The following is a 14,875-nucleotide window of genomic DNA, read 5'->3' as shown; positions in this document are numbered from 1 at the left end:
CATAATTCGTTTTAAAATAACAAACAGACATGTTTTTTTAGAACGAAGTTTTCATATGAGAAACAATTCAAAATCCTAGACGATATTTATACGTCGGCCTAACACGTAACCTACACCTGGGTCCCAAGTCCCAGGTACTGTTGAACATCCTCACCCTGCAACGCGATGGACCCGGCACCTGCACGGTGAATTAACTGAATGCTAAGAGATTTTATCTCAATTATTTTACATAAATTTATTATTTAATATTTTAAAATTAATCAGTTACATTTTCAGTTCTACTGATTGGTTATAGTAATAAGAGACAAGTCAATAACACACTATTCACATACATTTTATGTATTCTCATTAAATCCGTGTAGCTGATAACGGAAATGTGAGATGAAGATTTTTGAAGTCACAACGAACTTATTTTTTTTTCGGATGCTAGCTATTTAACTGACTATTATTATTATTCGAATTAGGTTATAAAAAGCATTGCAAATCTTAGTTAACTAAATATAACTTGATGAATTATTTAAAATGAAGCCTAGGCAAGGTATAAAACTAAAATATTTTTTTGTAAACGTCGTATAGAGCACGAAATACATATTAAAAACATTTGTAAAGGAAAAGTTGCAACTCAGAACTGAGGACAGTGTTGATTCAAAGCGCTGATAAAAACATACAAATTAAGAAAAGAACTCGCACGATACTTTCACTCATTGAGGAAGAATGGAGATGATGCACGAAAAAGTGATGCGATAAATTGGCATCGCTATTTTGGCCTTGGCTGCCCTGCCGATCGCCTTTGATTTACATCTACACTACGGCAGGCTGTAACGCGACATACGGTAGAGTGAGGAAAAAATGAGGGTGTTGTAATAAAAGTTTCACTTAAAAAGTCATTGACTATTCTCGCAACGATTACTATTAGTCTAACCTACATTATGTATGTATTTAATAATTTCATGTAATTGATTTTTTATTTGTTTCTTTTTCCTGTAATACAATAATGAAAGTTTAATATAAATCAAACAGAATGAACACAACTATGAGCTTAAAAAATAAAATTAATTATTACGTTATTTATAGTAAATTTTTCAGCTCGTAACGTAATAGCTCACAAAACCTAGAAATTATACTACTAAGTCTTATATTTGTCTCTAAGCACTTTTATCTGTTTTTGAAAGAATTTCTCAATAGCTACAGTTAACGTATAAACAATAGAATAGAAATAATTTCTATATCGCATGACTATTGCATATAAATGAAATACTATTAAAAACACTTAAATATACTGAGTGAACCATTTATATTTTTTACACATTGATGTTTGGAAATATCTGTCGATACTGATTGCAAAGCATTTTCACGGCCAATGTGAGGTGAAACCACATCAGTACCCTTGCTTTAATTGTATAAAAGTAACCATTCTTTACCACTCTGCATCATTCAATACTTGGAGCTAGAAAACAAAGCAGTTTACCAAAATGTTTTGCAAGGTACAAGCATTATCGAAGCAAAAGTTATAATTTAACTTACAAAAGATTATTTAGATATACATTTGTTTTATTTTTATATTACAGTTATTATGTTTCGCTGCCCTCGTCGCCGTTGCTGTGGCACAATACGGCTACGGTCATGGATCAGCGTACTCGTCTAATCACATCTCCCGACACGATGGACATCCACAACTAGTCCATGGACATCACGGTCACCATGATTACCATGTACGCTTTCTTATCTATATATATTCCTTAACAGACAATTCCATAAGAATTTCACGAAATCCATTATAAATCTGAATTAATAGTAAGTTATTTACAAATTACTTTAAATTGTCTCTATGAAAGGCACATCCCAAGTATGAGTTCGAGTACAAAGTGAAGGATCCTCACACTGGAGATATCAAGGATCAACACGAGAGCCGTGACGGAGACCACGTGACGGGATACTATTCCCTTCACCAGCCAGATGGATCCGTTAGATCTGTTCACTATCACGGTGATCATCACACCGGGTACAGACAATTTAAAATTACCGTTTTTTTTATTATAATAAAAGTAAATACTGTACTTATGCAAGATTCAAATATATTATTTTCAGATTCCACGCTGACGTCAAATACGATACGCATCACATCGTCCCCAAGCATCATCACTACTGAAAAATTAGTGACAACATTACTTTACCCTATTTCTATTTTTTTATGAATTGAAAATAAAAGTACAATATTTAGAACTCTGCTGTTTTTTTTTTACAATTTTAGTATATACTTGTAAGGGTGTGTGTGTGTGTGTGCCTGTGTGCGTGCGTGCTTGCGTGCGTGTGTGTGTGTGTGTGTTGGTTTTTACAAAAATATAAAAATACGTAACTGACAATTCATAAATCTTTACACAATTCAAACCCTGTTCTTTAGTGCCAAAACCTGGGAACAAAAATGCAAATTGTTCATGCAGATGTAGCAAAATGGCTGCTTGGAACACATTTTTCATATTAATATCAAAATGAATACAGGTATACATTTAATGACCATCTACTATATAGAAATATCTATACTATACTATATATACCATATACATTTTTGTGCTGTGATTTAAAAAATAGCAATTATTAAGCATCGCAAATATTTGAAAATTCTATATCTTGTTAGTCATTAAAATCGATTTGGTTTCGGTTTTAAAATGACCGTTAAAATATTTTTTTTTTTATTATTGAACATATTGAAAAAACAAACAACATATTGTGAGTGGTTTTTTTTAGGTTAATAATGTAATACGGAATAAATTAGTAGTCTACAATATGAGATGAAATATTCAATGGATCAAAGAGGTTTTATAAGTCTGTAAAGTTTTGAGTTATAATATATTTTATATATAAAATTATAAAAATATTATGTACAGCATGACATATTTTGAATGAAAAAAGAGGATATAGCAATTAAACTAAATTTATCTTTTTAGTCTTCACCACATTATTTCAGCTACAAAATATTCGTTGTTTTACTCAGGAAAGATAAAAATTCATGAATAAAACTTAAAAATAATAAGATATAGAGTTAAGTGCTTACATGATACGTACAATAAAGAGAATATATTTTTATTGATAACATACTTTTAAAAACAAAGTTAATTTCTAATAAATGTATTAACTAGACATGTTTGTACAAGATTTGTAGATTTACTAATGGATCCATAAATATATAAAAAGGATAAATGCAAATATTCTTTATGATTTTAACACAACTTTGTATCGATGCAAATTTTATGCAAATATGGCTATATGCCCGTTTATGCAAATATGGCTTTGCTTTGAGAAGAAATACATATATCTATTTTATAACAACAACAAAGTATATTAAAAAATTATATAGTAATATAGCCCTATCCATTAAACAACGACCTAAGCCAGTTATTATCCATAAATATCCAAAATAATCTCAATAAAATGGCCTAAACATTACAAGTTTCCCATAGCTAAAGCAACGAAAGACTATACTGAAAAAACAATTTGAAACAAATACAAAAACCGTCTTAAGAAATGAGCCCAAAATTTATTTTTAAAATAATGATTAAACGAAAGTGTAAAAAATAAAATTAATTTAAACATAAGTTATTCACAATGTTTTAGGAAATCTTAGACATCTTAACAAGAATATTTTGAATAAATTGCTCTATCACTTCCCATATCCAATTTAACTTGGACAATGTTTTATTAAAATTGTTACTAATATTAAAAAAAGAACATTGATCACAGTGAAATATTAAAATTATTAATGCATTAGTTACATCACTTGCTTAAACAGCAATATTCCATAATTTTATCTTATTGTCTGTTGATACAAAATCATTATTAAATAAATCTTAAATATTTAAATAAAATTTGTTCTCTTTGGGTTCTGAGGTTTTGGTGATATAATAATATATAATTATTATAATACAATTTATTTTCTAAAATTAAAAAATAACTTTCCTAATTGAAGACAGAAGTGAAATTATCTTTTAATTTTTATATATAATTTTCTATTGTCTTAACATATGCAAATATTGTCGAGTAAAAAATCCAAAGTTATTATTTTCACGAATAACTATTTTCTTAAGATCCACATAGTTTGGTTAGGTGGTGCAATGAAATAATGGAGAGGTATTTGAGTAATAAATTCCTTTATGATCTTTGCAACTGATAAACTTTGTTAGTGAAATTTTATTAGACAACAAAATATGGTGAACTTCTTTGTAGATATTACTCCACATTTGATTTTGTATAAAAATTTCAAAAATAAGTGTATTATGCGTAACCACTATACAAAAACCTCTGTCACTTTTTTCCATATCGGTGTTAGGAAATATGTAAGCGACTGGTAATAACTAATTTTCACGGACACTTATTGTGAGGTGAAACCACATCGGTACCCTTGATTGTACTGTATAAAAGAAACCATTCTTTACCGCTATGCATCATTCAATATTTGGAGCTGGAAATCGAAGCAGTTTACCAAAATGTATTGCAAGGTACATGCATTATCAAAGCAAAAGTTATAATTAATCTTACTAAACATTATTTAGACATACATTTGTTTTATTTTGTTATTATTTTTTTTTTATATATTCCAGATATTATGTTTCGCTGCCCTCGTCGCCGTTGCTGCGGCACAATACGGCTACGGTCATGGGTCAGCGTACTCGTCTAATCACATCTCCCGACACGATGGACATCCACAACTGGTCCATGGACATCACGGTCACCATGATTACCATGTACGCTTTCCTATCTTTATATTCCTTTACATACAATTTAATTAGAATTTCTTAAGATTCATTAGATATATTATAAATAAAAATAAACAAATAGTGCTATTTATTCATAATTTAAAATTGTCTCGACAACAGGCATATCCCAAGTATGAGTTCGAGTACAAAGTGAAGGATCCTCACACTGGAGATATCAAGGATCAACACGAGAGCCGTGACGGAGACCACGTGACAGGATACTACTCCCTTCACCAGCCTGACGGATCCGTTAGATCTGTTCACTATCACGGTGATCATCACACTGGGTAATTTTTTTTTATATTAATTTATATTATTAGAAAGACCCATAAAACTTAATTTACATATGTTTTTAATATGTAAAATGCCATTATTATTTCTGTTAGATTTTAAAAACATTTCAAGATAGAGCCATCATTTTACAGATATCTAAACTTGTATCCAAATATATTTAAATTATGGCTGATCTCAAATATATTATGTTTCAGACTCCACGCTGACGTTAAATATGATACCCATCATATTGTCCCCCAGCACCATCATTACTGAAAACTGTTTTTTAATATTGTGTTACCTTTTCCTGTGTTATTTTGAGACTTTTATACCATTTTCAAATACAATAAAATTGTTTTCATATTTTTATTCGTATTTATTAGACCTTTATTTCATTCTTACAACTTGGTTATAACGAAAAAAAACATTATTTCGTTATCGTAGTAAAAATAGTTGCTTTTTCATAATTACATTGTTTGCAGAACCTAGAGCAATGCCTGTATATATTTATTTTATGATAATGAAGTTTTTCTCAAGAGCTTTAACCGTTAAGAGATAACATGAAAACATCTTTTCCGCCTATCTTTATGTCTGTGAAAGGTAACCTAGAGAATAAATTAATAAATTTTAATGAGACTTTTAAAAGAAAGACTAAAGGAAAAAAAAACGTAAAGTAAATATCTAAGTTCTTTCTTTTTTAAAGTTCACATTTCTACTTGAATATAATATCTTACATCCCTTTACAATCATGCAATTTTTTAGATGTTTGAATTATTCTCAGACCGCTCCTAATACTTCCACTTGTATCTATCTTGTAACTTATGACTTTAAAAGTTGACATTTAAATTAAAATTTTCCAGGTCTGATAATAATGCAATAATAAGAAAATAATCCGTTATCCTGCTTTGGATTGCAAGGGATGAACATGTTTTTTCTGTAAGAAAAATTGATAACATACATCGACTTCAGTTGTTAAATACTAAGGTATTCAACATTCACTTCAGGAAGTTTATTGGGCGCAAAGCTAAGACAGTTGCAAGGATATTCGTTATCCTTGTCTTAGGAGGTACCTATGTACTAAAGTACTTAGCACAGGGCTAACTTCGTACTTACAAAGAGCTCGTTTATTTGAGCATGGGCAAGAACATTTGGAAAGATTTGTCAGTTGCCATTGCACCTCATTCATTTGGACTTCGTGGGTAAACGTGCACAAAGACTTATCAGTAACCTTGATTTAGTTAACACCAATATAGTAATATCTAGTTAAATTTATGCTCATGCTTGAAATGGGAAGTCTCTCAGTATTTTGTTGGATAAACTTTGAAGAGTATGCGATGAATTTACACAATTTTTTAGCCTGCATCCACTTTTTACTACCGGACCAACAGACGCAGATACTTTTCATCTTTTCTTTGTACATCTTCCTCAAATCCGTACGAGAATTTAGGTTTCCATCTTTGTTATGAGCACTATAAAGCATTGGAACAGTTTGTGTGGTCTATGTCTCATTCCAATTATATTTTGGGTGTGTAAGGGAAAAGCGAATGAACTAATACTCAAATATTGTATTTACCATCAACTATTTCATTTTCATATACCAACAGCCTAAATTGAGTAATAGTCAGGCATGATCCGGTAAATATTAAAACTAAAAAGAATAAGATGTACGGTGCTCCATATCTCCCAAATATTCGGTCGGTTCAACTAGCACAAAATTATACGGAAACGTTTCGCTGTTTGCCGTGTATATTTTGTATGTTTTTGCACGGTTTGCATATTTTTTTTTAAACTAGGTGTAATTATTTTAATCAAAAATAATGAACTTTAAAATAAAAACTACTATTATTAATATTTACACAATTTATTTTGAAAACACAACCGACACCGAAATTTACCTAAATATATATTGCTTACAATATTTTCAAATTTGAAAATATTAAATATAATTTGAAAAGTTACTTTTAGACTAAAATAATTTGAATTGATTACTGATTGCTGGTTAAAATTTTGTACTCTAATAAGTATTACTGGTTTTTTGTACTCTAATAAGTATTACTGGTTAAAATTGTGTACTCTACTCACTTCAGTAATACCAAATGTCTATTTTATTATGACATAAATAACATGTTAGAGATTCATATTTTGTTTTGTTTTTGTGATGATGATTTATAATTATTTAACTGTAGTTTCTATGCTTAAAGAATATTTAATTTTGAAAAATATTTGGATAAAATGTCATATACTTTTAGCATGTTACTTCCTTTCCAGAAAATTACTATCTACCGTATATTTAATATTAGTAGATTTTTTATCTGTTAAAAATAAAGAAAAATTACTAAGTGTTTAAAATGTCAACGTGTGAATTCTTAACAATTGATTTATATTATAATTAGAATTTTAAAAAAAATCTGTCTCTGTAATGAGACCATTTTCTTAATATTTATCTCCTCTATTCCCTTATTTACTACGCAGATCTACATTATTAACAATAATTTCAACATTATTAACCCTCAAAATATAAACAGAAGAAAATATTATAAGTGTTCCAATATACTAATGAAATACTTAAGTTACAACATCATTTTTGAATTTCAAATTGTGAATTAATAATAATCAAATTTCGATTATTATACAATAAATATGGATAGAAATTTAAATCTGAACAGCTTAAAGCAAGAACTCAAAACGCAGTAACTTTTCTAAAAAAGAAAAAGTCTAACGGAGCATTTTTTATTACATTAATTTTTTGTATAAAATTTTACTTGTTTATAAGTCACCAGGTAAAACTTTATATGTATTACTTAACAGTTACCGTTAATTCAAAATTATTGAAATGTAATTAATGTGCAACGCCTAGCTATTTCAAATACTATTTGTAATATTTTGCATGTCGATATTGAGTAATATGCTATAATCGATTACAACTCTATTTTATGGACAATCGCGTGAGATGAAATCATACTATCCCTTTACTTTAATTATATAAAAGACAGCAATTTGTGTCACTTTCTATCACTCAGTAGTATACCAGAGAAATTAAACACCTCACGAGCCATGTTAACTCAGGTATAACTTAGATAAAAAAGTACATTTGGTTTATTTTAAATTATACTACAATATTTAAATTTTTTTTCAAGTCATATTATATTTTAGTATTTTATTTTATTTCAGGTTTTGTTTATTACCGCCTTCATATCTATTGCAACCTGTCAGTAGGGACATGGATATAGAGATGCTTACTCATCCAACCACATCTCCCGTCATGACGGACATCTTCACCCAGTGCACGGCCACCACGGTCATGATTGTCATGTGACTTTAGTTAACCAACAAACTGAAACAATACTCTTCCAGTTCTTAGTTAACCAAGTCTCTGAAACAATATCCTTCTTTAACATAATATTATGAACATTACAATCGTAGGCACATCCTAAGTATGATCCTTCCTCATATTGAAGACATCAAGGATCAGTACGAGAGACCACGTGACGGGACACTACTCTCTTCACCAGCCTGATGGATCCGTTAGATCTGTTCACTATCACAGCGATCATAATACCGGGTAAACATTACAGAAATAATATAATCAAATGTTTACTTATTTAGCTTAATTAAAAAAATTTAAAAATAATTCTTTTCAGATTCCATGCTGACGTAAATTATCACACACATCACATTGTTCCTAAGCACCACCGCTATTGATATCTTTAATCAAGGTAAAAAATAGGATAAAATGTTTTTGTATATACTTTTATTAAAAAATAAATAAAACAAATTAAACCTCCTAATGAAAACTTTTATTTAATACTATTAAGTTACTGTTTTTATCCGCGTACCCTTCAGAAAATTTTTACGACTTATTATACATCTACTAACACAGTTCTTATATGTTCAAAGCAGTTTGTTGTATTTTTGATAATAAAAATCTTAGAGAAACCTGAATTTAAAATACAAGTGTTGTTAATTTTCCAGTTAAATTCTGGATACTTAAATTACTCAGGATACTATGACGAGCAGTGATAATAATGAATATTGTACTAATGTATTTGTAGCTACAAAGAAGCAATTAGCAAAATAATTACGTCCTGTGAAACCAATGTAACCTCGATTAGTATTTTTCTTACTTATAAATATCGCAAATTTTAGTCATAAATCATCAGTTCGGTTAGTATCTTCTTCGGTTATCTAACATATTAAACAAGAATGTATTCCAAGGTATGACAGAATTTTTATTTCTTTTGTTTATAAATGCACCCACTTTTTTCTATTTAAAACTTTATAATACTTAATATGTTTTTTTTAGGTATTGTGCTTATTGGGACTATTAGCTGTAGCAATGGCTAATTTAGTCCCCGAATACGATAGAGCTGACATAATAAAAAAAGACGATCATCCAGTCGTCAATGATAGGGATTATCATAATGACTATTATCAGAAAAACTACCGCTATGGACATGAATACAACCACTATGACTACTACGTAAGTGATATAATTTATGTGTAATATAATTTGTAGGTGGTAGAACCTAGCTGTAGTCATATAACTACACATCCAATATGGGCTGACTCCACTGGGGAAGTACCACCCTCTCACAGAAGATCGGCGTGATAGTTTCGTCCGATGAGTGAGAGAACCGGTTGCCCTTTCCCTATTCCCACCATTTCCTATCATTTCCTTATTCCCACCCCTCCCTATTCCTAAAAAACCAAGGTTGGCAACCCATCCGCAACAGAGATGGTGTGTATGTCCATGGGCGACGGTGGCTACTGCCCACCAAGTAGGCCATCTGCTCGTTTGCCACCTTTCACATAAAAAAAATGATGTACATATGCGTTTTAAAAAATAACTTTTAAAATATTGAAACAATTTTTTTTTTCGCAGGCTTACCCTAAATATGAATTCGAATACAAAGTGGCCGATCCCCATACGAGAGACTTTAAGAAACAACGTGAATTACGAGATGGAGGTTTAGTTAAGGGTTTCTACGAACTCCTGCAACCTGATGGACACGAGAGGAGAGTAGATTACTACAGCAACGATAAGATTGGGTAATATGAGAATTTTTTTACTCATTATTTGTGATTAGATAAATTCTGTTATAATATTTTATGTTTATTTACCAATAAAAAGGAGTAGTCGGAGTTGGGGTTCTATAATAAATTATTGCCTATCTTATTTCAGTTTCCAAGCTGATGTGAAATACAATATTAATCATCGTTATCCGTATGCAAGATACTACAGACCGTACCCAGATCACTACCGAAGATCATACTACTATCAATAAATAACCAATTCTTGTACTTCATATGACAAACTACTCTTAATTTGTATGTCTTCTGATTTTTTGTTTTTTTCTTCACAATAAAACTCTTAAGTTAATAAGCTTTTTATTTTCATAGAAATGTTTGTTATCAAACATATATGGTATGTAGACATTTATGACCATTATAATAGACATTAACATTATTGTTAGCATTTTTTATATGTAAATTGTGTAATGCTACAGACGCTGGCATTCTTTTTATTATGCTAGAATGAAAATGTTTGTTTATTATTCCAATTGAAGTATGCTCTTTTAAATTTTTATATGTTATAGTTTTGACAAATCAAAAAAAGATATATCGAACGTAAACCTTCAGAATATCCTGCTCATGTTGCAAAAAAAATTCACGATAGCTGGGTTGGCAAAGTAACTGGAACTCCATATTTCGTTGATGGCGGGTTCGAATATTGCTCGTTTAAATAATTTTTTTTTTGTTGTATGTTGTCTAATTTCAATGTTGTTCATTGAAGAATTAGCCAAACATTGTTTTAATGTTAAAAACATAATCACCTATACTAATATTACACGATATACGCAATATGACATATTATATGTACGTATATCTAAATAATAATAAAAAAGGTACTTAAAATTTTTATCATAAAGTTTTTAAAAATCAACAATTAATTATAATAATATCTCAATAATTGTGTCATCAAAAAAGATAGATCTACGATTTGTTTGACATTATATTAAATATGCATAATCATAGTACCGATTTTCACTTCTAAGAATAAAATATAAATTAAAATTAAAACGGAGTCGGTCCAGTAACGTAAACGACATAACATCATTTAAAAGAACATCAAATCTATTTAAAACAAAATATTTAAGCAGCATTACATATAAATGTAGTCACTAATTATGTAATAGACATGGCCAAAATTTTGAAGGAAGTCATAAAAATTCTCAGCACTTAAAAGAGCCTCTAAACTTAGGGGGGCTGGAAAATTGACTAAGACAAAACTAAACTCATTTATAGGTCCATATCAAGACTGTTGAAGTTAGTGTCAAAATGTATGTTCTCAAAATTATTGTCAAATGCATCTACATTGACCAAACCATCCCAGATAAATAGTTTCACCTACGAGAGCTCGGTAAATCTTCTAATCGGACTCGGCTGGGCAGCATTCCAGACACCAAAAAGCCTAAATGTTTTAAGACAAAAATGTTGCCAGTTAGCTCCCATATATCGCCCGCTAACTAATATAAACGGTCGCTAACTATGATAAAGTCTTATTAGAAAATTCAAAATCGCCCTGATGACAAAGGCAAGCCATTGCTGTCTGAGTGCTTTGAATTTTGGTTATGAAGGAGGTTTCATTACATAATAGACTCCAAACTGCAGAGTAAAAAAATAACCAACGTAGCCCTATATATCGAAACAATATAGACCTTGAATTTAGATAAGGTGTCAGGGGCCCTGCGTATATCTCGAAGAATGGACCATTGATGCTGTTCAAAGATCGTATAGACGCGACCCAAAATATCTAGGCTCAACGCAGATAGACTACCCACTTGATGGATATATGACCTGGCCAGTCCGTCCCAAGATCCCAGTTTCTTTAGTTTCAGACGGAGTAAAACCCGTCTTCGTGGTAGAGTGTGGTGCAAGTCTATATCAATCAATAGGCTTGATACCTTAATATCTGTCATATTATGATGATGACGACGATGAAAGTGTAAAAACTTGTTTTAAATTTTTACAACATAAAATCAAAGAGACACTAACCATAAGTTAGTTACAGTTCCTTATGGTTGATTAACTATTTCTTAACAGCAAAAAATAACATTGCATTGAAAATTTTTACTTTAATTATTGTGTTAGGTGTAGCTATTTCAAAGACTATTTGTAATATTTTGCATATTTATATTAGGAAATGTGTTCTGCGACCGATTACAATTCCATTCATGGCAAATAGCGTGAGATGAAGTCATATCTTTCTCCTTGCTTTAATTATATAAAAGACAGCAATTTGTGTCACTTTGTGTCACTCAGTAGCAAACCAGAGAAATTAAAACACCTCACGAGCCATGTTAACTCAGGTATAACTTAGATAAAAAAAGTATATTTGGTTTACTTTAAATTAGACTGCAATATTTATTTATTTTTTAACTGAGATTATATTTTATTTCAGGTTTTGTTTATTGCCGCCTTTATATCCATTGCAGCCTGTCAGCATGGTCATGTATATGGAGACGCTTACTCATCCAATCACATCTCCCGTCATGACGGACATCCTCACATAGTGCACGGCCACCACGGTCATGATTATCATGTGAGTACCAATAAGGGTTTAGTAAACCAAGAAGTTACTGAAACAATACTCTTCTTTAACATAATATAATGAAAATTGCAATTGTAGGCACATCCTAAGTATGAGTTCGAGTACAAAGTGAAGGATACCCACACTGGAGACATCAAGGATCAACACGAAAGTCGTGACGGAGACCACGTGACGGGACACTATTCCCTTCACCAGCCTGATGGATCCGTTAGATCTGTTCACTATCACGGTGATCATCACACTGGGTAAACATTACAGAAATAATATAATCAAATGTTTTTTATTATAGGTTAATTAAAAAATTTAAAATATAATTCTTTTCAGATTCCATGCTGACGTAAAATATGATACACATCACATTGTTCCTAAGCACCACCACTATTGATATCTTTATTCAATGTAAACATTAGCATAAGTTTGTGAAAATACGGATATTTTTAACTCTCATGTTGTATAGCAAAATTACAAGAAACTTAAACGTCCTATTGAATTGTTTTATTTTACCCTATTATTATTTTATTCTAACCGAACTGCGATTAATTTTAAGAGCTTAGTGTAAGTCTTATTAAGCGATTTTAATGTTTTAAGATAATATTATAGGTGCACCTTTGAAGTCGAAAAGATTCTAAAAACAAACTTGAAATTTTAATTAAAATTCTGTGAAAGTTCATAAATAGCATTTGCAATTATTTTTTTTTCACAACGTTTATGATGACATATCATTATAGGTTTGACGGAATATAAATAGAATATTATTCTGTTTTAATGATTCGTAAAAAAGTCACAATATATTGACAAACTAAATTATAGAAACAATAGTATAACTTTATTCGATTCTTAAATATAGTATTCTTCAATTTCATTTAATTACATATTTATTTCGTTTCATTTCCCAGATATTATGTCAATTTTATACCAAATTCTCTGTATTTGAATCGGATATGATTGTAAGAAGAGCTGTTGCCGTGATGGAAATAGATATTGAGTTCATTTGTTCATGTCTATAAAGAAGTAATTAACAAAATAATTACGTCCTGTGAAACCAATTTAACCTCAATTAATATTATTTTCTTACATATAAATATCGCAAATTTTAGTCATAAATCATCAGTTCGGTTAGTATCTTCTTCGGTTATCTAACATATTAAACAACAATGTATTTCAAGGTATGACAGAATTTTTATTTCTTTTGTTTATAAATGCACCCACTTTTTTCTTTTTAAAACTTTATATGTTTTTTTTAGGTATTGTGCTTATTGGGACTGTTAGCTGTAGCAATGGCTAATTTAGTCCCCGAATACGAGAGGGCTGTCTCTTCACAATACATTATAAAAAAAGACGATCATCCAGTCATCATTGATAGGGATTATCATAATGACTATTACCACAACAACTACCGCTATCGACATGGATACAACCACTATGACTACTACGTGAGTGATATAATTTATGTGTAATATAATTAATGTACATATGCGTTATAAAATATAACTTTTAAAATATTAAAACATATTTTTTTTCAGGCTTACCCGAAATATGAATTCGAATACAAAGTGGCCGATCCCCATACGGGAGACTTTAAGAAACAACGTGAATTACGAGATGGAGGTTTAGTTAAGGGTTTCTACGAACTCTTGCAACCTGATGGACACGAGAGGAGAGTAGATTACTACAGCGACGATAAGATTGGGTAATATGATAATTTCTTTATTCATTATTTGTGATTAGATTAATTCTGTTATAATATTTTATGTTTATTTACCAACAAAAGCGAGTAGTCGGAGTTAGAGGCCTATAATAATTATTGCCTATCTTATTTCAGTTTCCAAGCTGATGTGAAATACAAAATTAATCATCGTTATCCGTATGCAAGATACTACAAACCGTACCCAGATTACTACCCAAGATCATACTACTATAATTAAATAACCAATTCTAGTAATTCATATGAACTACGAATAATGGTACGTTTATTTTCTATGTATTGCTTTTGTTTTTATTTGTCAATAAAGCACAAAATTCTACTGTCTCTTTTATTATTATTTTCTAGTGAAGATGTAAAAGTTTTACCATACATTAATTAAAATAATTTATTTATATCCTTGATAGAATTAAAACATCTATTCAAATTAAACGGTTACTATAAACATGAAAGACACTCTTTTTGCAGTTGATAAGTTTGTTTAAGAGCTAGTAAAATAGCTTGCACAACACAGATCTGTAACCAGAACTGTCTAAA

General features: G+C 30.2%; 5 protein-coding genes across 5 annotated transcripts; all 5 read left to right on the top strand.

The window, feature by feature from the left end:
- The first annotated feature begins 1,374 nt into the window (after positions 1-1,374).
- Positions 1,375-2,224, top strand: LOC116766021 (cuticle protein 7-like). Its single transcript, XM_061521782.1, has 4 exons — positions 1,375-1,484; positions 1,569-1,712; positions 1,836-2,002; positions 2,089-2,224. Exons 1-4 carry the CDS (start codon positions 1,473-1,475, stop codon positions 2,147-2,149), a joined length of 384 nt encoding a protein of 127 aa, XP_061377766.1. The 5' UTR covers positions 1,375-1,472; the 3' UTR covers positions 2,150-2,224.
- Positions 2,225-4,444: 2,220 nt separating this feature from the next.
- On the top strand, positions 4,445-5,391 carry LOC133319004 (cuticle protein 19-like). The gene is made up of 4 exons (XM_061521781.1): positions 4,445-4,493; positions 4,596-4,739; positions 4,872-5,038; positions 5,240-5,391. Exons 1-4 carry the CDS (start codon positions 4,482-4,484, stop codon positions 5,298-5,300), a joined length of 384 nt encoding a protein of 127 aa, XP_061377765.1. The 5' UTR covers positions 4,445-4,481; the 3' UTR covers positions 5,301-5,391.
- Positions 5,392-8,078: 2,687 nt separating this feature from the next.
- On the top strand, positions 8,079-10,309 carry LOC116766042 (cuticle protein 19-like). The gene is made up of 5 exons (XM_061521914.1): positions 8,079-8,090; positions 8,241-8,325; positions 9,488-9,504; positions 9,907-10,073; positions 10,207-10,309. Exons 1-5 carry the CDS (start codon positions 8,079-8,081, stop codon positions 10,307-10,309), a joined length of 384 nt encoding a protein of 127 aa, XP_061377898.1.
- Positions 10,310-12,338: 2,029 nt separating this feature from the next.
- Positions 12,339-13,114, top strand: LOC116766050 (cuticle protein 7-like). Its single transcript, XM_061521788.1, has 4 exons — positions 12,339-12,394; positions 12,487-12,627; positions 12,715-12,881; positions 12,961-13,114. Exons 1-4 carry the CDS (start codon positions 12,383-12,385, stop codon positions 13,019-13,021), a joined length of 381 nt encoding a protein of 126 aa, XP_061377772.1. The 5' UTR covers positions 12,339-12,382; the 3' UTR covers positions 13,022-13,114.
- Positions 13,115-13,790: 676 nt separating this feature from the next.
- On the top strand, positions 13,791-14,561 carry LOC116766043 (uncharacterized). Its single transcript, XM_032655700.2, has 4 exons — positions 13,791-13,802; positions 13,881-14,069; positions 14,160-14,326; positions 14,459-14,561. Exons 1-4 carry the CDS (start codon positions 13,791-13,793, stop codon positions 14,559-14,561), a joined length of 471 nt encoding a protein of 156 aa, XP_032511591.2.
- The last annotated feature ends 314 nt before the right edge of the window (positions 14,562-14,875 follow it).

The sequence above is a fragment of the Danaus plexippus genome, chromosome 11, assembly GCF_018135715.1.
Source record: "Danaus plexippus chromosome 11, MEX_DaPlex, whole genome shotgun sequence".
Lineage (NCBI taxonomy): Eukaryota > Metazoa > Arthropoda > Insecta > Lepidoptera > Nymphalidae > Danaus > Danaus plexippus.
The sequence above is the reverse complement of the archived record's forward strand: the minus strand, read 5'-3'. Positions and strand labels throughout refer to the sequence as shown.

Coding starts and splice junctions, on each gene's coding strand:
- LOC116766043 (XM_032655700.2), top strand. Junction 14,070..14,159: donor ACAACCACTATGACTACTAC/GTGAGTGATATA, acceptor ATTTTTTTTCAG/GCTTACCCGAAATATGAATT. Junction 14,327..14,458: donor TACAGCGACGATAAGATTGG/GTAATATGATAA, acceptor ATCTTATTTCAG/TTTCCAAGCTGATGTGAAAT.
- LOC116766042 (XM_061521914.1), top strand. Junction 10,074..10,206: donor TACAGCAACGATAAGATTGG/GTAATATGAGAA, acceptor ATCTTATTTCAG/TTTCCAAGCTGATGTGAAAT.
- LOC116766021 (XM_061521782.1), top strand. Junction 1,713..1,835: donor ACGGTCACCATGATTACCAT/GTACGCTTTCTT, acceptor TCTCTATGAAAG/GCACATCCCAAGTATGAGTT. Junction 2,003..2,088: donor CACGGTGATCATCACACCGG/GTACAGACAATT, acceptor TATTATTTTCAG/ATTCCACGCTGACGTCAAAT.
- LOC133319004 (XM_061521781.1), top strand. Junction 4,740..4,871: donor ACGGTCACCATGATTACCAT/GTACGCTTTCCT, acceptor TCTCGACAACAG/GCATATCCCAAGTATGAGTT. Junction 5,039..5,239: donor CACGGTGATCATCACACTGG/GTAATTTTTTTT, acceptor ATTATGTTTCAG/ACTCCACGCTGACGTTAAAT.
- LOC116766050 (XM_061521788.1), top strand. Junction 12,628..12,714: donor ACCACGGTCATGATTATCAT/GTGAGTACCAAT, acceptor TTGCAATTGTAG/GCACATCCTAAGTATGAGTT. Junction 12,882..12,960: donor CACGGTGATCATCACACTGG/GTAAACATTACA, acceptor AATTCTTTTCAG/ATTCCATGCTGACGTAAAAT.